Source organism: Thunnus albacares, chromosome 17 (assembly GCF_914725855.1).
Source record: "Thunnus albacares chromosome 17, fThuAlb1.1, whole genome shotgun sequence".
NCBI classification, from domain to species: domain Eukaryota; kingdom Metazoa; phylum Chordata; class Actinopteri; order Scombriformes; family Scombridae; genus Thunnus; species Thunnus albacares.
The window spans coordinates 13,232,613-13,254,268 of NC_058122.1; the positions used below are offsets into that span (position 1 = coordinate 13,232,613).

At 37.2% G+C, this 21,656-nt stretch overlaps 2 protein-coding genes and 1 pseudogene across 2 annotated transcripts; all 3 read left to right on the forward strand.

The window, feature by feature from the left end:
* Nucleotides 1-3,629: 3,629 nt before the first annotated feature.
* On the forward strand, nt 3,630-6,004 carry LOC122966485 (myeloid-associated differentiation marker homolog). The gene is made up of 2 exons (XM_044330769.1): nt 3,630-4,346; nt 4,691-6,004. Exons 1-2 carry the CDS (start codon nt 4,089-4,091, stop codon nt 5,273-5,275), a joined length of 843 nt encoding a protein of 280 aa, XP_044186704.1. The 5' UTR covers nt 3,630-4,088; the 3' UTR covers nt 5,276-6,004.
* A 559-nt stretch (nt 6,005-6,563) lies between these two features.
* On the forward strand, nt 6,564-7,994 carry LOC122966487 (annotated as a pseudogene).
* A 1,797-nt stretch (nt 7,995-9,791) lies between these two features.
* LOC122966484 (myeloid-associated differentiation marker-like) lies at nt 9,792-12,669 on the forward strand. The gene has a single exon (XM_044330767.1). It carries the CDS (start codon nt 9,964-9,966, stop codon nt 10,813-10,815), a length of 852 nt encoding a protein of 283 aa, XP_044186702.1. The 5' UTR covers nt 9,792-9,963; the 3' UTR covers nt 10,816-12,669.
* Nucleotides 12,670-21,656: the final 8,987 nt, after the last annotated feature.

Below are 21,656 nucleotides of genomic sequence, written 5' to 3' on the forward strand. Positions count from 1 at the left end.
TCAATATGAGTGTTGAATGTGAGTGATTATGAATGAGGGTCAGAGGTACAAAAGCAGGGAGGCAGGAGTGCTGAAAGTGGAACCATCAATCAAAATACAGACTGAAGTTCAAATAAAATTATGAAAATGACAAAAAACACCAGTGTTACCAGTATTAAAGTCTTTATTTTAATATACAAACCAATTTATGTTAGCCTCAGTTCTGCAAAAGAACTGTATGGTGTTCTCTGTTAATTTTCAATAATGTCACCCACAATGTCAGCATTTTATTACTGAACCTCTAAAATCTATCAAGGTTAATAGTTACAAAATATTTTCCCATTTGATTTTTTAAACAGCAGCAACAGCAGACTATGACGTAGTAATAGGGCCAGAGATTTCAAGCATTCCACCTTCACCTTATTCTACATCGTAACAGAACAACAGCAATGTTAAATGTGTCATATAAAGTCTATAACATAATTCAAGTTTAGCATCACATGTAATTAAAGAACTTAAGTAAGACATGTTGACCATTGTTTCGCTGCTTAGATTGTCATTCACGTTTGTGACCTCAAAAACAATAGATCACTCAATATGCAAGTATGGAGTTACATTACTGTTTTAAGGTCATGTGAACTGGTGGTATCAATGGCAACTGAGATGTCATCTCTTGGTTCTGTTTCCAGGTGAATGAAAGCATTGTAGAAATAACTCTTCTTAGATCAAGGTTTTGAAGGTATCACAAGAAACACACACACACACACACACACACACACACACACTCATACACACACACATAAAGTTGAATTTTAAGAATGGACTATTACTGCTCTGCTACCCTATGGTGACTGAGTGGGTTGAGCTGCAACAATTAATCAATTAGTCAATTAATTGACAAAAGAATTATCAGCAAGTATTTTGATAATCAATTTATCATCTAAGTCATTGTTTAAACAAAATTTTTTAAAAAACAACATCTGATTCCAGCTTCTCCAGTGTTAATATTTGCTGGTTTTCTAAGTCCTCTATGATATTAAACTGAACAGCTTTGGGGTTTGTACTCAGTCTGACAAAAGTGGACCTTAAAGAAATCTTGGATTCTGGGAAACTGTGATATATATTTTTCACTATTTTCTGACATTTTATGTACCAAATGATTATTTGAGAAAATCATTGATAGATTAAAAAAAAAATCAGTAGTTGCAGCCCTACATGTCAATGTACACTGTACAGTTATGCTCCCTGAATCAAACGCAATGGAAAAGCATTGAGTTTTGGGTTGAAAATACGCAATGCATCAGACTGGCAATGTCATGCCTTATTAGGTTGAATGTATATTCTCACAGTTCCCAGTTATTTTAGCCATGCTAGCCCAGATAGCATACTGAAGTGGGCCACTTCAGGCAATGATGCAGCACTGCTGGCCTTCTTCTGGCCTGGACAAAATGGATGTGAGCCTGAAATGGCCCGCATGTAAAATAGCAAAAATGGCCCAAATATCCCAAATCAAATGTGGGCCTTTTTTGGTAAAGATGCGGTGCTCTCATGTACGTGTATTCTGGATGTGGGCTAGTTCTGATTTATCTGGTTTGTTCTTGGTTGACATACAGCTTGCTTGTGGCCCAGATCTGGGAAACAGGGGCAGACCACCCAAGTGCCATCATTCCACGTGGTATGTGGGCCAGATGAAAGTGCCAAAAGTGTTGGGTGAGGTCTGGATCTTGGCCACAGCAAATTTGCTATGTCTGAGAGGCATCACATCGATATCACTCTGTCTGTCTCACCACTGTGTCAGTCTTTTGGTCCTTCCAACACTTTGGCCCAAACTAAAATATCTCAACAACCATGGGAAATTTTTTACAGACATTCATTATTCCCAGATGATGAGTCCTATAATGACTTTGGTGATCCCCTGACCTTTCCTGTTGCCCACCACGGTTCTGAAGAATTTCACATTTGTGAGTGAAATGTCCAAACTATTGGAGGGATTGCCATGCACTTTGGTCCACACTTTCATGTAGCCCTTGGGATGAATTATAATCACTTCTGTCATCCCCTGACTTTTCATTTAGTGTATCATCAGGCTAAATGTTCAATTTGTTCAATACTTTGCTTTATGATGAAATACTTCAGCCCATGTAGCCATCAGCCTCAGCTGTACTTTGTGTTTAGTGCTAATTAGCAAATATTTGCATACTAACACACTAAACGAAGATGAATGGTAAACATCAGAATGTCAGCATTGCCAATGCAAACATGTTAGCATGTAGCTCGCATCACTGCTGTGCCTATGTGCAGCCTCACAGAGCCACTAGCATGACTGTAGACTTTTATGAAAGTTTATGAAAAACTTTTATGTATCCAAAGCAAGCAGATCTCTTTCTCTTTTAAGTAGGATCAACTAAAACAATGGGTTTGCATGCATGCTTATTTGTGCTACTGTAAAACTGTGCAACATTCAGGGAATGCAGCAGTCTCTTTATAATCACAAGGGAAGCCATTTACCTTTCACTTTGTGGTTGCAGTTATATACCTGGACAGGCTTCACTATCAGTATGATAAGAAATTGGCTTAAATATAGTGTTCGCTATTGTAGTTATTTTAATAGACAAACTACATGTGTAGGCTAGTTGTATAAACTGTATTTACAGCCATTTGAAAAGCCACCTGTTTTATACAAGATGACATCTAGAAACAGTAGTGACACAGGAGGAACATAAAAAGAAAGTGGCGGTTATGATCGTGGCAATGGAGAAGTCGTTTTGAAGGTAGTTTTGCTTTTGGATGGGTCCTCAGTTAGGGTGTGGCTATACCTTTGGTTAATCATTGCATCTGGCCCTGATCTAAAGAGGTTCAGTCCAAAGTGAGATTATCATTATATAAAAGCATTGTATCCATGCTGGCGTGGAAGTTAAGCACATTGTGAGTCATCTTAACACACAAGACATTATTTTTTAGATGTTTTTCAGAACAAATTTTGTTTATATTTTCTGAGTTTTTCCAGGTGAATTTCATGTGGCAAAATTTCATAACAGTGTTGGGTCAAACCTTGAAGATACAATGTCAAGCACAATAAAAGCAGATACATACTACAGTACAGAAACCACATACTCACCACAGACAAATGCACACATGCATGCAAGCACTCAAAATCAGGCAGAATTATATCTGCATGAACATATTCAATATTTCATGACTGGGAGCTGATAGGAGAATGTTCAAAATGATAATCTGTTTAAAAGTTAAGTCATGCTCTGTTTCCTCCAGGATTTGTTGAACACTTAAGTCTTTCAGTATTTTTTCAATTAAATCGGTCCAGTGGGACTTATTTAATCTAGATGTCTGCACTGTATACTTTGACCCATCCAATTATTCTGTCTGAGAAAAGAGCCTGAGGCACAACTCCCTTATCAGATTTATTTGATACTGAATGGTTAAAATGTTCATTTAAAGTTAGACAAGAAGAAATTGTGTGCTATACATGTATAATTAGCAGTTCAAGTTGTTAAAGGTGCTTGTGTGTGTGCTCACAGTTGGCAGTAGACTGGTTTCAAATTGGAACAGTAATTTATGGCCCATAGTAGATTAGTCTGTGTCTTTTAACCAAAGCTCATATCCTAAATCTTGGATTTCGTTTCTCTTCCTTTACCTCACATCAGCATTTTTTTATCCAGTGAAAGACAAATATAATCTTTCTACTGTACACTGTGGCTCAATTCTTCTTATGCCTCTTGTAACATATTTACAGATTTGACCTATTAATGGGTGGACAAGCCATTAAGTTAGCACACATAATGGATGAGCAATAGGGAGAAGTCATAATTGCTTTATTGCCCCAGCCTTATGTACACAAATGATAAGTAAATGGAAGTGAACCAACAGACAGCTACCCTTCTGTGAAACACTTTCACAATGACGGTTTTATTAGTGGCCGTTTGAGGAGGAAGCTTTGATAGGACGACAAAAAGAAAGAGGTCTGAGGTTCCACCTTCACCTTACTTTCTGTGTCCATCATAAACGTTCAGACAGCAAGGACAGAAGAGGCAAGCTGCTGAAGAGGTGAGAGACTAACTAAACATCATCGTGAGAACAGAATCACAACTGCCATGGACTTCAGGACGATGACAGTGCCTTTGTGCATTGTGCGGATACTGGAGGTGATTTTCACCTGTATCTCCTTCAGCCTGGTTGCATCGGTGGGCCACAATACTCACTCCTTCTGGACGTGGTGCATGTTCTCCTGGTGCTTCTGCTTCAGCGTCTCCGTCCTCATACTCTTCCTGGAATTCACCAGTCTCAGCGAAAAGTTGCCTATCTCCTGGAATGACTTCACTACAGCTTTTGCCATGTTGGCTACCCTAATGGTGTGTGTCATTTTTTTACTCTGTTGTTATCGGTCTTTGATGTTACAGCAGCATCTTAAATTAATCAGCTTAAACAGAGTCATATTGGAGTTTCAATCAGCCATGTGGGACTTCTGCTTTTTTGTTATAGCCACAGCTGTTATAGCCACAACTTCCCAAAACAGATAATGATAATTACATGTTTGACTGACTTTTAGTAATTGTAAATATGCAGGTTCACTATTTACTGGTGCTAAAGATGAATACAATATGGTTCAAGTCAAATTTACTGCCAGAGAGTATCTTAAAAAAATACTTACTAAATAATCACTTTACACCTATTTTTGTTGTTTCTCTTTATACAGGTGCTGGCAGCATCCATCATCTATCCTATCCAGTTCACTTGTCCCAGCTGTGGCAAACAGATTGGTGCCACTGTTACTTCCTTTCTGGCCTTCATCCTGTACGCCGTTGAGGTTGGGATGACCCGCGCCAAATCTGATGAAATTAGTGGATTTCTGTCCACAATCCCAGGCCTCCTCAAGGTTCTGGAGGCCTTTGTGGCGTGCATCATCTTCATCTGCTTGGACCACGACAGGTACTCTAAGTATCCAGGGCTCCAGTGGTGTGTTGCTGTTTATTCCACTTGCCTCATTTTTGCCCTCCTTGTCATCATTTTTACCATCGGTCGCCTTCTGTCCCTATTTCCCGGACCATTTAACAAAGTTCTGATATGCTGCAATGTGTTGGCCGTAATGATGTACATTACAGCTGTAGTCATCTGGCCTCTGTATAGCTTTGAGAACAAACCCAGGCCAACCTGCAATGTACCTGCTGCATGTCGATGGTGGGATAATTTAGTGGTCATAAGTTTCATGACCAGTTTCAACCTTATCGCTTACATGGTTGATACTTTTTACTCTTTTAGGCTGGTCTTCTTCACTACTTGACAGTAGGTCAGAAATATGCCTCATATTTCAGTTCAAGGTGAATATTATGTAACATGTGAAACCTTTTATTTCAGTGTTAATTTTATGATTATCCCAACACTCTGGTTTGTTTTGGATTTGATTTTAATGATCTATATGTGATGATGATGCATTTTCAGACAACATAAAAAAACAGTGGCTGTGTCTAATTTTTAATTTTTGATCTGTACCCCTGGGAGATGTTGTAATCCCAATCTCCTCTCTTTGTCTCTTTCTTCCTTTATGACTCTCACCTGATCTTCAAAGATTCTTTGATGCAGCATTAATACAGTACTCATACTCATTCAGTGCATATGTGCATAATTTCAGCATGTGTAATATGCATCTAATGTAACAAAAGTGTGAGGTCTTTGTGCATACTTTTACCGCCATGGGCATCAAGATTAGTTGGTTGTTTCAGCATTTTGGTAATGAATAACAGTAATAAATGAATAATATGTTTAATGGTTAAACAGGGATGGTTGGACGCACCCTGTGGCTCTGAAAGGTGTGTTTCCCTATAAGAGGGAATGAGAGGGGGCAAAAGACATGCACAAAGGACAAAGGAGTGGAAATCATAATGAAAGTACAATGAAGAACAAACACTGTATCCATTTTAGAGGTTTTTCAACTCATTGTTGCTTTTTTACAAAATGTACAAAAAAGGTGTTTTCATAATACGTTAATTTTGTTTTTGTGCAATGTAAAAAATGATGTGATAAAATATAATCTGAAATTCTGAAGCTTCTTGCATGCTTTGTGTGTGGTCAAATTTAAAAAGTGACTCTTTCAAAGACATAAATGCTCTACATTCATTTTTGCTTAGCACCTGAAATAGATTTATCTTCATTCTGTAAAATCCCTGACAGCTATCCATACATCCCAGAAACATTAAATCAACTGAGTTCAAGGCTTCATGGATATTTCTGAGTCTTTACAAGGGAGGGGAAGAACTGGCTGAGTGCCAACTCACCAGAGAGAGAAAAGGTAATCCCAGGTGGTGTGTGCTCTCTCTCTCAGAAATATGTACTTCTGATAGTATTATTTGGTTACATTGTTTCAAAACTTGACAATGTTTTCTTAATGTGTTTGATGAGTAATCCACTAAATTTCCACTACGTAATCAGTATGTTGGAGATCAGCCTCTAAATGGTTGCATGTTTTTTGTGGCTAACCATTACCCAATCAGGGGCATGGCCCAGGATGTTCTGTTTGAATAACCATCACAGTTTTGGTTTTAAAGAACAGACCTGTCTGCTTTCCTGCCTTTGTGGATTTCTTCAGCATCGATCTGGTTTAGAAACAACAGGAGCAGTTCCAGTATCTCAGAAGGTCTTGTTGTGTTGAGGGACGCACTTAATAGAATATATTGAGTTTTTTATTGAGTAGGAAATTTCTTGTTGTCAGAGAGACTCATCTTGTCCAGCCATGGTCAATGTGAAGGCACTCACTCCGCCTGTGGGCATCATGCGAATAATGGCAGTCATCCTCCATTGTATATGCATTAGCCTGGTGGCAACTACTGGGCATGTCTTATCTCCCTACTGGGTGTGGTGCATGTTCACCTGGTGCTTCTGCTTCGTCTTCACCTCTCTAATTATCGTCCTGGAGTTCACCACTCTCATTGAAGGCTGGGAGAAGTTCATTGCTGGCTTTGCTATCCTGGAGAGCCTCATGTGCCTGACCACCTCTGTCATATACCCCACCTTTTTCACCTGCGAGGCCTGCCGTTTGGAGATCGCCGCCTCTGTGGTGTCCTGGGTCTGTTTCGGAATGCATGCAGGCGAAGTGATCAAAAACAGCAAAGGTGATGAAGGAAGTGGAAATGAAGATGCTGGAGACTTTTTTCGCCTGTCTCATCTTCACATCTCTGGACAGCCAATACTTCACCTCCCCAGGACTGAAGTGGTGCATGGCCGTGTACTGTTTGTGCTTCATCTTAACCACCCTTATAATCCTGATCACCATGACATTTTCGACCTCAGATATCCCATGCTGGTTTTGCAAGCTAGTAATGATCTATAACATTTTGGCAGCAATGATGTATATGTCAGCTATGGTGATCTGGCCACTGTATACTTTACACAATAATAAGAGGCCCAGTAACTGCAGTTTCGTGTGTCCCACCGTTGTGACAGTTCTCAATTTTATTGTTTACACCATGGACACTCTTTACTATATACAGTGGGCCTGTGGTTAACCAGTGAAGATGATGACAAAATGTGTCTAAAGAGGATAATTCAGTTGTTGTTTTTGACACAATGGAAATGCTGACTCCAAAATATTGTGTATTCTGCCAATGATGTTCATCAAATGCCGTCAAAGATGAGAAATTACAATAATTAAATGTTGGGTGTCCATGATAGTATGCAAAAAGCAATAGAGTTAGTTAATGATTAGATTTTTTTTTTAATTCATTGTTGCTTTATTATGAAATATACAAAAAAGGTAATAATACATGAATTGGTTTGCCTGGTTTGCTTATCTTAATGATAGAATTTATGAGCAGTGCAGGTATTACTGTTCTCCACAAGAACAAAGGACAAAGGAGTGGAAATCATAATGAAAGTAAAGAAAGAAAGTAAAAGAGAAAAGAAAGATAAGAAAAGATAAAGAAGGATGTAGAAGAAGAGGCTATAGAATGAAGAATAAACATTGTATCCATTTTAGAGGTTTTTTAAACTTGTTGCTTTTTTACAAAATGTACAAAAGGGTGTTTTCATAATACATGAATTTTGTTTTTGTGCAATGTAAACACTGATGTAATAAAATATAATCTGAAATTCTGAAGCTTCTTGCATGCTTTGTGTGTGGTCAGGTTTAAAAAGTGACTCTTTTAAAGACATAAACGCTCGACATTCATTTTTGCTTAGCACTTGAAATAGATTTATTTTCATTCTGTACAAATGATGTTCTTAAACTTAGTGTTCAGTTTAGTCTGTCATTCCACACCTGTTCCAAATAGTTTAATGCTGTGTCTATTTTAAGCTCCTTGCTGTGTAAATGAGTAGTGTAATGAGATAGTTGACTGTATGTAAGTTATTTAGCTTTGTTTACCAGTTAGTTTATGTTGTACTTTTGTTGGAGCCAGTGGTAGGACAAATTATAGTTATGTAGATTTCTGTCTCTTTAATGTGTTGATTTGACAAGCCTTTAGAGCAGGGGTTCTCAACTTTTTGTGACTTAAGGCCCACTTCTGATTTTTTTTCTTCTGATTTCCCAAATAGGACCACCTTCTCAAATAAATGAAAAAAAAACATGACAAAAAAAGTGGGGTACATTTGTGTTATGCCACTGTCAGCTGTAATGACCAAAATAAATATTCTGTTTACCCTCAGTGAGACACTCAGGCCTGCTTCTGAGAAATAATGAGATCAAGTCGTGTTGGGTGAGAGGCTGACACACAGAGTAGGATTCCAAGTTGCTTTCTCTTTTTTCCCTGCCTTTGATTTTGTGACAGTCAAAATGGAAACTCCTGGCTCACATAAATAGTGACAGAGAGGGCAGCCAGTATCCAGAATGAAGCAAGGTCAAATTGTGTGAGCTGAAGCTTCAGGCTGCTGTCTGCTGATCGTTCAATCAGTTCATTTTCAAACACAGTGGATAGAGACATGTATTCTGAAGCAGGATGCACAGAGAAAGCTAGCTAGCTAACAGTGGCAAAACATGTTTGTCTCTACCTAATGATGTGTAGTGATTGGCACAGTGATATTAAAATGTGACTGGTCATTGAAATTATGCATTTTAATTTTTTATTTATTTGGATTCTTGAGTACATTTAGTTATAAAAATATTTAGCTATGTAAACTTGTAAATTACCAGAAAAAATAATTTTAACCATTTGGCAGTACCACTGCCTCCACAGCCCACTAGATGGCGCTCTGAGGCTCACCTGTGGGCCGTGGCCCACTGTTGAGAATGGCTGCTTTAGAGGATAGTCTTGTTTGTTCTTCAATTCAATGTGATAACAATGTCACTCTGTTATCCGATGCTGCTTTGGTCCACACCTGTGTGCTGTTATTCTGCCATATCTGGTTGAGAAGAAATATTATTTATAGACTAGTTGAACTCTTGACCCTTGTTTCTATCTGAGGGTTGATCATTGACCTTTAGGGTTAGCTATGGGTATTGCTGAGTTTTAAAAGGGTACTTAAGAACTGACTGGGTGCCAACTCACCAGAGAGAGAAAAGGTAATCCTAGATTGTGTGTGCTCTCTCTTTCAGAAATATGATGCATTGTGCTTCTGATAGTATTGTTTGATTACATTGTTTCAAAACCTGACAATGTTCTCTTTGTGTGTTTATTGAGAAATCAAGCAATTCTCAATTATCTCATCAGTATGTTGGAGATTAGAGTCCAATGTGTGTTTCGTGTGGTAAACATGATAACGCCCAACCAGTATCCAATCAGTGGCATGAAACAGGGACCATAAACCGTACTGATAAGCCCAGGATGCTCTGTTTGAATATACTCCACCACAGTTTCGATTTGAAAGAACAGACCTGCCCGGTTTTTTTCCTACATGGATTTCTTCAGCATGGATCTGGTTTAGAAACAACAGGAGCAGTTTTGGTATCTCAGAAGGCCTTGTTGTGCTGAGGGATGCACTTAGAATAAATCGAGTTTGTTGGCAATTTTTTGATGTCAAAGAGACTCATCCTGTCCAGCCATGGTCAATGTGGAGTTCCGGTCGCTCACTCAGCCTGTGGGCATCATGCGAATAATGGCAGCCATCCTCACTTGTATGTGTTTTAGCCTGGTGGCAACTGTTGGATATGTCTTGTCTCCCTACTGGGCGTGGTGCATGTTCACTTGGTGCTTCTGCTGCTTCTTCACCCTTCTAATTCTCATCCTGGAGTTCACCACTCTCAACATAAAATTACCATTCGCCTGGGATGACTTCACCACTGCCTTTGCTATGCTGGCAAGCCTCATGTGCCTGACCACCTCCATCATGTACCCCACCTTTTTCACTTGCAAGGCCTGCCACCGCGAGATCGCTGCCTCTGTGGTGTCCTGGGTCTGTTTTGGGGTGTATGCAGGTGAAGTGGCCCTAAACTTCCTTCGTCCAAGTGGACAGAACAGCGGGTTCCTCTCCACGTTGCCCGGCATAATGAAGATGCTGGAGACCTTTCTTGCCTGTCTCATCTTCACATCTCTGGAAAACAGGCAATTCATCTCCCCTGGACTGAAGTGGTGTGTGGCTGTGTACTCCTTGTGCTTCATCTTTGCTCTCTTCATAATCCTGATCACCATGGGAAATCTGACCTCAATTTTCCCCTTCTGTTTTGACAAGCTAGTAATCATCTATAACATTTTGGCAGCAATGATGTATATGTCAGCTATGGTGATCTGGCCACTGTATAGTTTCCAAAATAATAAGAGACCCAGTAACTGTGGCCACCTATGTCACTGGGATAAACTGGTGGTGGTCACCTTTATGACAATTTTCAATTTTATTGCTTACACCCTGGACACTGCCTACTCTATACGCCTTGTGTTCTGTGTTGATAACCAGTGAAGCTGACAACAAAATGTATCCTGGGTTTGAATCATTGTGTTCTGTAAACTTTGAGCCTTTTCTTTAAAGAGATTCATTCAGTTGTTGTATTTTGACACAATGGAAATGCTGACTCCAAAATAACATATATTCTGCTTATGATGTTCATCAAGTGATTGTGATAATTAAATGTTGGGTGCCCATGATAGTCTACAAAAGACAGTAAAGTTAGTTAATGATTAAAACTGTTTTATCACTGTCGTAAAAATAAAAAAATAGCCTGGTAGAACTTTGGATCCTGATACACCAAGTGTTATCAAACGGGGTGAAGGTAATAATACCGAGCGCATACTTCATTTTATCACACTGTAGTGAAATTATGGCGCAAGTGAATCCATGAGGGGTTTTACATTCATGATGTTCATCTTTTTACTTGTGAGTGCTGCAACTTGCTGATTAAGTGAATAGTTTCATATTTGGGGAGATCCACTTATTCACTTTCTTGCAGAGAGTTTGATGAGACAATCAATAGAACTCTCATATCTGTCCATCAAATATAAGGTGACCGCCAGTAATATAGCTTAGCTTAGCATGAAGACCAGAAACAGCTTGACTAGCTCTGTTCAAAGGTGACAAAATACTCCTACCAACATCTCTCATCTCTCTTTTTTTTAATGGATTAAACATCAAGAAAGTAAATAAGCGTGTCCCAAAATGTCAAACTCTCACTATAATTATAGTTGGTTAGGAATAGGGTTAGAGTTGGGGTTTTCTAATGCTGTTTTGTGATACATTCATTTTCTATGGTAGAGAATCGACAACAGATGTATAGTGAATGCAGGACAGATGGGATGAGGTGGGAAGGAACAAGAGAGAAACACCGGTGAAAGAGAGAAAAAACAAAGAAAGAGAGATTGATGAGACAGAGGCAGAAAGGCAGAGAGCAGACAGCAGGAGCAAGAGATTTCCAGACTTTGGAAGGAAGTGTGGGAAAAGTGAAAAAGAAAATCCTTTAATCAACAGACAGCTGCAGCATATACAGTTGGATTTGTTGCAAGGTTTTATCTTTCTTTTTTCTTATTTAGCTTCTTTTCTTCTTCAGCTATGTGGTGGAAAGCCAGAAAGTATGACGTCAGTTGATTCTTTTCTTTTTTTAACCAATTGGGAACTTAAAAAGATGTCACCCAAATCTCACGTGTAATCCTACAGCTATTGTGCTACCTGGTACAGCAATCTGTGTGAGTGGCATTTAAGTGAACTCAGGTCAAATAGAGCAACTGAAGCGTGGAATTTTTGCTTTTCTTCTCATGTCAGTCTGTCAGAAAGGCAGAGCATGTTTAAGTCAATAGCTTATATATGCCAGACACGGCAGCAAATTGCAGATGGCAAGTTCTGCTTTGACTTGGATTACACAAGGGACACAAATGCATTGAACGGTATGTTCTTCACATTATCTTGCTCAAGGTTACTGTATGAAAAGGTCTACATAAAACTAAACTGGATAGTCCATGGACAAAGTGCCATGTAAAACTATAAATAAGAAAAAGGTCTGCATGTTCTGCTATGTTAATCAAATCAGTGACATTCCTCTCTCTCTCACTCTGTTGATCAGTGGCTAATAAAAACCCAGTGGGAGGGCTGGTTGAAAATGGCAGACAATCATTAATATTAGTAGAAAGATACAACTTTTGGTCCTAGTGTGGTTTGTAATGTTTACTGAACTGAATTATTATGGTCGTTAATGTAAAGCAGTGGTACCAGAACTTTTTTGTTTTTTATATATTTTAGTCAAATTTATAGTCAAATCAAGTTTAATGTATCTAAATATTTGCACTAGCAAAAGTTATTCATTTACTTCTCTAAATATATGTTTTACCTCTGACTTGTTCTTGATTGTAGAAATTTACATTTTTTACATGTTACTCCCGAATTTCAGCATCTTTGCCCTAATAAAGCACTGAACTTAAATCAAGCTGTATATGAATGTCATTTCTAGGAGACAGTGATTTTATGCAATAATGCTGATAAGAAACCTGAATAAATTACTTAAGTTATCAGCAACAATCATTACATCAGATAGATTTTCAACATAATGCTCCTTTATGAAATAGCCTCTGACTCATTTTAAAAGTCACCTCAGGCTCCTGTTGCCACAAAAAAAGTGAATATTTCATCCTCCACCAATAATGTTGATGCCCTTTGGGACAATCAGTGACAAGCTGCATCACCCGCAGGTTCCATCAAAATTGGGCTTGTGGTGTGGAAATTACAGTCTCTTAAAGTTACAATATTTGACCTTAAATTATAGCACCCCATCAGGCTTATCAGTGAAAGCTTTTAAACACAGCACCATGAGCACAATGCCAAAGTGTATCATAAATGCAAATCCAGTCCAATTTTTGTCAAAGTTGGTTTAGCCAGAGATAAAAATAAATAAATAAATAAAAAAAGTGGCCGTGATTGGGTGCAGAAAGTGCAGTAAGGGCTTTTTTCACCTTTAGTCATCCTGGATTGATCCTTTTCTGCAAGATTTCAGTCCAAAGTTGCAGTTTTCCAAATTAATTAGCATATTTTTAATTATGCTACAATCACATATATACAGTATGTGTATGTGGAAATAAGTATGCATAATATCAGACACTTACACAGAATAAACACCATTTAATGACATACATGGCCCTGAAACCTGAGAGATCTTTCAACATCCTTGTCTTGCTGCATGCTATGATCGACTGAGGTGAGCACAACTGATAAGCACGGTTGTAACAACGTATGAGTCACACGGACTTACATCTACTGTACTCTGTTCCCTTTTCTGTGGTCATTATCTTCTATTAAACTTCTCCTCTAATTAGTGGCCTTTGATTCAGCTCTGCTGCAATCAGTCTCAATCCCTTCTGGGGTTGGAGGAAGACGTAGTGAAATGAATCACCACAAATGAGTTGGCACTGCTTCAAGAGTGCAAGGGGGAAAAATTAATGAAGTTTTTTATTTGAAAAACAAGCGTATGTAAATATCACTGCATGTTGGCACTGTACAGAAGAACACTAAGTCTAATTATAATATAAAGTTTAGTGTCCAGATAGTGAGCTGCATACATTGTTTGATTTAAGTGGATTTATTGTGTACAATCCAAACAGAATTTTATTTTATTTTCATTTTATTATGTATTGGTATTTTACTCTTTATAGTGAAAATTGATTTCAGAATCAGAATCTATATACAAAGAATGTGTCTTGGCGTTTGCTCCCACAAACGCAGCATAGAAGAATAAAGAATGAAAATAGAGCAAAAGTAAGGTAATAATAAAATAATGAAATAAAACAAAAATTATATTAAAAATACATTTAAACTCTATTTAAAATGACTTTGCAAATGAAGTATTGACTGTGCTAAAGAGAAAGACACAAAACATAACATATGAATAGAATTATAGCCTAATAGTTATGAAATGGGATATAAAACTTGAAATGAAATACTGACTGGGCAAAAGACATATGGACCATGAAATATATGAAAGTGACAAGGGAAAAAATTTGATGTGCAATAAATAATTAAATTATATACAGTGGAGGTGGCCATGGTTGCCATTATTATTCAAGAAACATTGATTTCTTAATATCCCACAAGTTCTCTTTTAATTATAACAACTCTTTCAGAGAAACACAGTCATAATTCTATAGTCCATGGGTGGATTTAACCTTGAAAGGATGTCAGGTTGTCAAGTTCATGCTCCTGCTTAGTGTGAATACGTTTTTACTTTTTGTTTTGTTTGTACATAACAACCCATCGGAGCATTTTCTAATCAGGCACCTCTATTGGCAGTAATTGGCAGGACAACATTTGTCTGTGCTTTCCAAAACTGTTACAAATCACTGTCAAAAATTATGATGTTTTATGATGTGACGACACTGTGGTTAAGGTGTAGTTAGGTTTAGTGACAAAAACTGCTTGGTTAGGTGTAGGGAAAGATCATGGTTTGGGTTCAAATGTTCACTTGAAACGTGAGTTTGACAACCTTAGTCATTATGGCAACAGTAAATGCCACGACAATTGTAGTTACAGTTTGTAAAAAACTGTCCTGACTTGAAACAAAGCAAGGGCCACTAAGTCCACTTTTTGCAAGTTAGGATTTAATCAGCTACCCAACCTGCCACTTCTGAATATGGAAATTTGTCACCTTATATAAATGTCATCTGTACTGCATCACTTCTTCACATCATAAGTACTACAGTCGCTAGATGGCGCCTTTCACTGAAGCATAACTATATGTTGTTTTTGGCAACTGACATTACGACTTAAAGTGTCATTTTCCTTGCAAGGACAGGCTCCAATAATGTGTGTGTGAGGGAAGCATGTGTGTTATGCATATGAGCCCCTGTATGACATATTCCCTATCACATTGTCATTGTGCCATGTTCACCTCTATTACTGCTACATGGCTTTGTTCTCTGTCCTGCTGTATTTCTGCACAGACACAAGCACAAGAATTAGTTTCAAGGAATATGTTGCTGTATTTAAGAAACATCTATCACCTGGTTAGCTGTGTTTCCAATATGAAATGTTTTCTCTTTCATAATATCTTTAATTAGCTGACAGCTTCAGTGATTTTTCATGATGAAAAATCTTGTCATCAGTTAGATGTTACATAACAGAGTGGACCAAATGGTAGTCAACTTGTTTAAAAATATACCATTTCAAATAAAGCATCTCATATCTCACTCTTAACTATGATTTATTAGGTATTAATATTAGTGGACAACTTTTCCTTTCATCAACACAAACATGCTATTAAAATGTCAGAAACATTTACAATGACACTGTTTAGCTGGAATGAGACTGTAATAACTTTACTTACTGATAATGAGTCAGTCAGAAACAATTTTCATGTAACTCTACAAAATTTAACCAATTAAGGATTGATCATATATGTATGTATGGTATTCACACTGTATTTTATTGCAATCTGAACAGTGTCACAACCTCAGTTATTCACTGTCACTTCAACTCAGCTGTTTTATTTTCTTGGTCATGCAAAGAGGACATTTTATGAAGCCAGACTATGAAGCAGTTAACTTTTTATGTTTGTGTTTCCCCACAGATTTTACAGTGTATGTAACCAGGGAAACACTTCAAGGAAAGAAATTCAAACTTTCTTGCATGGTGATCATTTTATTTCTACAGCTCTTTTTGAAACAAAATCATAAAGTGCTTCACAGTGCTAGACAGACAATATAACAAAGGCAACAATAAAATACCAGATGTGACCATAAAAAATGTTTTTAAAAAGTGAAAAAGGACATGACCTCTTCTGACTGTAGATCTAGAAGACTGTAAAAGATGTATACTCATTTTTGGGACAAGGATTTATGTGTACTGATATCAAAGTGCTAAAATACTCAATTTGCTGGCTACACCACTGATTTCTTAACATTTTTAAGGTTTAAAATTCTCTCACATTCACACACACCTGTCTGCTGGCATGGTGATCCTGAGCTCCTTCCATTTTGGGCAGATTCTCCCTCTAAGCAGGCAGCGGGTTAAATACAGGCTGGCTTGGAAAATCCTTGCCAGTATCTACTTAAAAAGATAGTGTCCTGACAAGTTGTCATTATGATTGTCCCTAATTAACTCCTCCGGTTTGCCCCTCAAGGGAAAAATACAAAGGGGCTTTGTTAGAGTGAATATTAAGTGCTACAATTTATCCACATAATGGAAAAAGGAATATAAATGTGACTTCAAACTGTGGAATTCGGCAAACATCATTTGGAGATTTTTAATCAAAAATCTCCAAATGATGTTTCGGGATGGCGGAGAATATTTGATATTGTCTTGTCATTTAAACTGCTCTATCCATTCAGTCTTTCTTGTTGGATTTAATTTTGTGAAATCGATAGAAAAACACGGCAGCATTGCTTTGCTTTCATAGTCAATGGCTAGGTATTGACCAGGACATTAGGGTCAGTACAATAAACTACCATTAGCTGGAACAAAATACAGGTCAATGTTTGGTCAAATATTTGTATCTACAATAATAAAGCATTTTCATTCAGTCTGCAGTCAGTGCACGAAACAAAACATAACAAAAGGCAATATATCAAAGTCATAGGGTTACAGACACAAGTCCTTTTCTCTGCAGCTTTGCATTAACAATTCATATGAAGGTGAGGGAATTTATTATCTCTCAAGCTTCCTAATCATGAAATGAAACCCTCTCAAAGCTTCTAATGAATTCCAGATGTGATTGTGAAATACTAATATTGAGTGAAGTGAGTTGCATACTTTGTCTAAATGAAATGATCAGTTCAATGGCTCCAATAACGTTACTTTACTTTACCTGAACTTATCTATTTTGCTCAAACCTATAGTAGCCGGGACTAAATTTGGGTAAGCTCATTTTTATTGTACTATTTAAAGCATGTATATGTATGCAACAAAATTTTGCAAAAATGTCATTGTAATGAACAGTAAAAGACCTAATAATCATTGGTCTATTGTTCTCTTTTACTAAGGATAAGACTTATTTTGAACTAGCTTTAAGGAGCTGAAAAATCCAGGTTGATGTCAAATAATCAACAATCAAATCAAACCACAGTAACCCAGTTTTAACAGGAGCTCAATCATGCCTCATGTTGGCTAACCTGACACCACATATCCACAGGGTAGCCACAAAATGAGTATCTGTGATTGAGCTACCACTTAATCACCACCTCACCTGTTACCAATGACCACAAATAGTAAGTGGAAACCCATGGCAACAGTCTGCAGGGATATGGGAATAACAGTGAAATCACACTTAAGGAAAATATACCACACTGAAATCAAAACACCCTGAGTGTGTAAAGAATGTTATTAAAACATACTGAGTTTAAGAACTAAATTGCTACCCCAAGGTATTAACCCTTTATTTTCCACCACTTAGTTACTAATTTCAAAAGCAACCGGCCAACAGTGATAGCAGTCTTACAACTTCCATTAAACTGGCTAAAATCTGCAGCATCCTTTTTACTGTTTACACCTGCATTGACTGGTTTTGAGCCACTAGGGGGCGGCAGAAACAAGTTATGGAAACAACAGTAAAATATAATAACCTTTTAAGTTGATATGGCAATTGTTAACAAACACTTGCTTATTAACACATCCAGCAGTTACAGAGCAACATTATCATTCATTTGAGGTCGTGTTTCTGTCCACTTGATGAATGTAAGTCTAATATTCACTCTCTTTTAGCTTTGTTTTTGGTCCATTAACTTACTCTGTTTTATTGAATGAAACATCAAAAGAGAAATATATATGTGCGTTATGATGTTATAAATCCAAAAAAAGCTTTAATGTTCACTTCAAGTTTCTTGGTGATGTTTTCTTATTCTTACATTGCTGAAATGCTCTAATGAATAATCAATTAGGTGAAACTGTCCACTGGACTTTGTCATGTCGACTTTGCTGCGACATTAAATCACCCATAAGTGCGGTGGTTGTTTATTGTCTTTATTATGGCTCATTATTGTCCATTTTATTTATGTATTTATTTTATTTATGTATTTAGGCTACTTTGGTAATTTACATAACATGGGTTATCTCATTATGTGATGAATGTTGTTTTATAATAATATCACACCACCCAAATATGTAGATATTACCATCTAATACCCATTTTCAGTGTCATTTTAGACTGGTTTATACTGACGGCCATGCAAATCAATTAGTGCTCTTAAAGAAACTTTGATTATAAAACAACAGGTCCAAAACACAGGTGATGATTAAACAATTTTGTGACTTTAGACATTCCTTTGTGAACACAATGACAAAGAAGACAACCTTAATATAATGACGGAGTATATTTTTTAGTATTAGAAATGCATTAGCCAGGCGCACAGGTAAATTTTACCTGTTGGCAGTTTTAGGTATCTAGCGACAGCTGGTGGTTCTACAGCAGTACAAATTAGTTTTATCTCCTTCACTCCCCTTTAAGACATGCAAAAATGGCAAAGCTATTGATTTCGCCCAATGCTAGTCTTTGTTGCATTTGCAGCCCTGCTGTATATGGTCTGTTTTTTTCGCAGTAGCAGAACTGGTTGAGAAGACATTGTCTTACACAAAAGGGTACACACACACACACGTGTGCTTTGTGACAAAAAATCTGAAATTCTGTCACCTCTGTTAGCTTGTAGCATGCTTTTTTGGTACCCCAGCGCTTGCTGAGCCCTACAGCACAAAGATGCTGCCTCCCTCCATGTAAAGTTCACCCCAGTCAATAGCTCCATCTGGAGTCTGTGTGGAGTTAAACAACTACATTAACTGTCTCTGGCATAACAAAAGTGAAACTAAATGGGTTTTCTGATGTTCACACGTAATCCTTTCTTATCACATTTTACATTGCCAATTTAAACTGAAAGTAAACAACACAAAGCAAATAAGTAGCCGTGTTGATTAGTTCCATTAAGACAGCTATTCCCTTTCATAACAAACAGCCCAGTGCTTACATTACAACATTTAATTAAAACTGTATGAAAGGATATTACATGGATGTACCATGATACAAACAGACAAGGGGAGACTAAAAACTCATAAAGGCTTTAAAAGCGGACTCACTCATGGGCTGCTTCCCAACAGCCAGCTCATCACCAATACTGTAGATGCTGGCTGAGAAGGGGAAAAGAGTCAGATATTGTTTATTGTTTACTTGGATCCTCATCAGTTGTTACCAAGGCAACAACTACTCTTCCTGGGGTCGTTAAGAACATAAATGTATACACATGATTTCACATACATGCATACATAATTACAATTACACCAGTACAAACATTAAAAAAAACAAATACAAATTCAACAAAACCATGTGAAACCCTCTCTCTATACATCTCTCTATATATGTATACATATACAATATATATGCATATACACACACACTTATTTGCACATACACTGTACATACTAACAAGCAGTATCTACGACCACACTTACCAAATGCTTTGAGCTACAAATTTCACAGAACCAAAGAGAGAAAAAGTTAATAAAGTATGGCAAACTATTCCACTGAGAAATTACTCTATACATAACAGTTTTTTTTTCATTGCATCGGTTCTGGGTTGAGGAATTGTAACATGAACCCTCCTAACCTGTCTTGTTTCATGGTTATGTCTGTTCTGAGAAAATGTTATTCTTGAGTACAGGCAGTAGGGTTTTTTTAAAACACACATATTCCTGAATAAAATCAGAAGACTGCGTATTAGTCTGTCCTCCACTTTCAGCCAGGCAAGATCAGTGTGTATTTGGTATATCTTTCTTCTTATTGAATACCTGAGTGCAAGACATACTGCTGCTCTATTCTGCACCAATTGAAGCTTGTACAGCACTTTATTTGTTGCACTTGACCAGATTGCTAGACAGTAGTCAAGATGAGACAAAACCAAGGCTTGAATAACCTGCAAGGTGGTACTTGGTGTAAGGAAAGAGGAGCATTTTCTTATAACAGATATCCCTCTCCCCATTTTTCCAATTATTTTGTCTATGTGATTCTGCCACAATAGTTGCCCATCAAGGGTGACCACTAGAAGTTTATCCTCAGTAACTTGCCCTATACAGCTGCCCTTGATGGAGATGCATATATATATAGGTATATATATGGAATCATCAGCAAACACAGCTAAACTGACTTTACTCAAAACAAGTGACATATCACTGGTAAAAACAGAGAAGAGCAATGGGCCCAAGCAACTTCCCTGGGGGACACTACACACTACCATTACTACCATTAAAGAAAACCATTTGTGTTCTATTAGATAAATAGCTCCTCATCCAGTTAAGGGCTGAGTTATTAAAACCATATGCAGCGAGTTTCATTAAGAGCATCTCATGGTCTATTAAATCAAAAGCAGCACTAAAATCAAACAGCACCTGTCTATCAACCACTGATCAGTCATCTGCATTATAACTGTGCTAAAGGACTGACCCTTTTTGTAGGCATGCTGAGATTCAGAATTAAGTTTATTGACAGAAAAATAATGTCAGATCTGATCGAACAGCACAGAAAGAAAGCAGATAGGGCAGATATTATCACCTGTAAACATGTCTGTCTTGTTTTTGGGTAAAGGAATAACTTTTGCTTTCCATGCCAGGGCAGACCACCCTCCTGTAAACTTAGATTAAAAATATGGCATACAGGTAATAATGTAATGTATAATAATGTAATAATGTAATAATGTAATATAATAATATAATAATATATAATATATATATAATAATATAATGAAACTGGGTCAGAAACCATTCCTAAGAGTTTCCCATCAAGGTTACCTAAGCCTGAGGAATTTTTACTATTCACATTAATAAGACATTTTTCTACTGTATTCACTTGAACTGGCTTAAAATCAAATTTACTCTTTCTGTTTTTCATAAGATAGTCATTGATTAATTGTTTTGAGAGTTTGCTATCTGAAATTGACATTTCGTTTTTTAGTGTCTTTATCTTTCCCACAAAAGATTAATTAAAATAGTTAGTAATATCATGAGGTTTTGTGATGAAGGTGCCATCTGACTCTATGAAGGAGAGTGTATTATCCCCAGAGCTACCCATTACATCATTTAGAGTTTTCCATGGTTTCTTTTCATAATGTTTCATTTCATTTATCTTATTCAGATAATACCTACTTTCCTTTTTCCTATTAATTTTTGTCACTTGCTTTCTGTGTGATCAGTATGAATTCCAGTCAGTTGTATTGTCAGACTTAATTAACACCATTTTCATTTTATCCCCCTGAGCCATAAAGGTTTTCAGTTCCTCATCAATTCAAGCGGCTTTTCTTGATCTAACTGTGAATTTCCTAAGGGGTGCATATTTAATAGCCACCTCTAAAAAACAT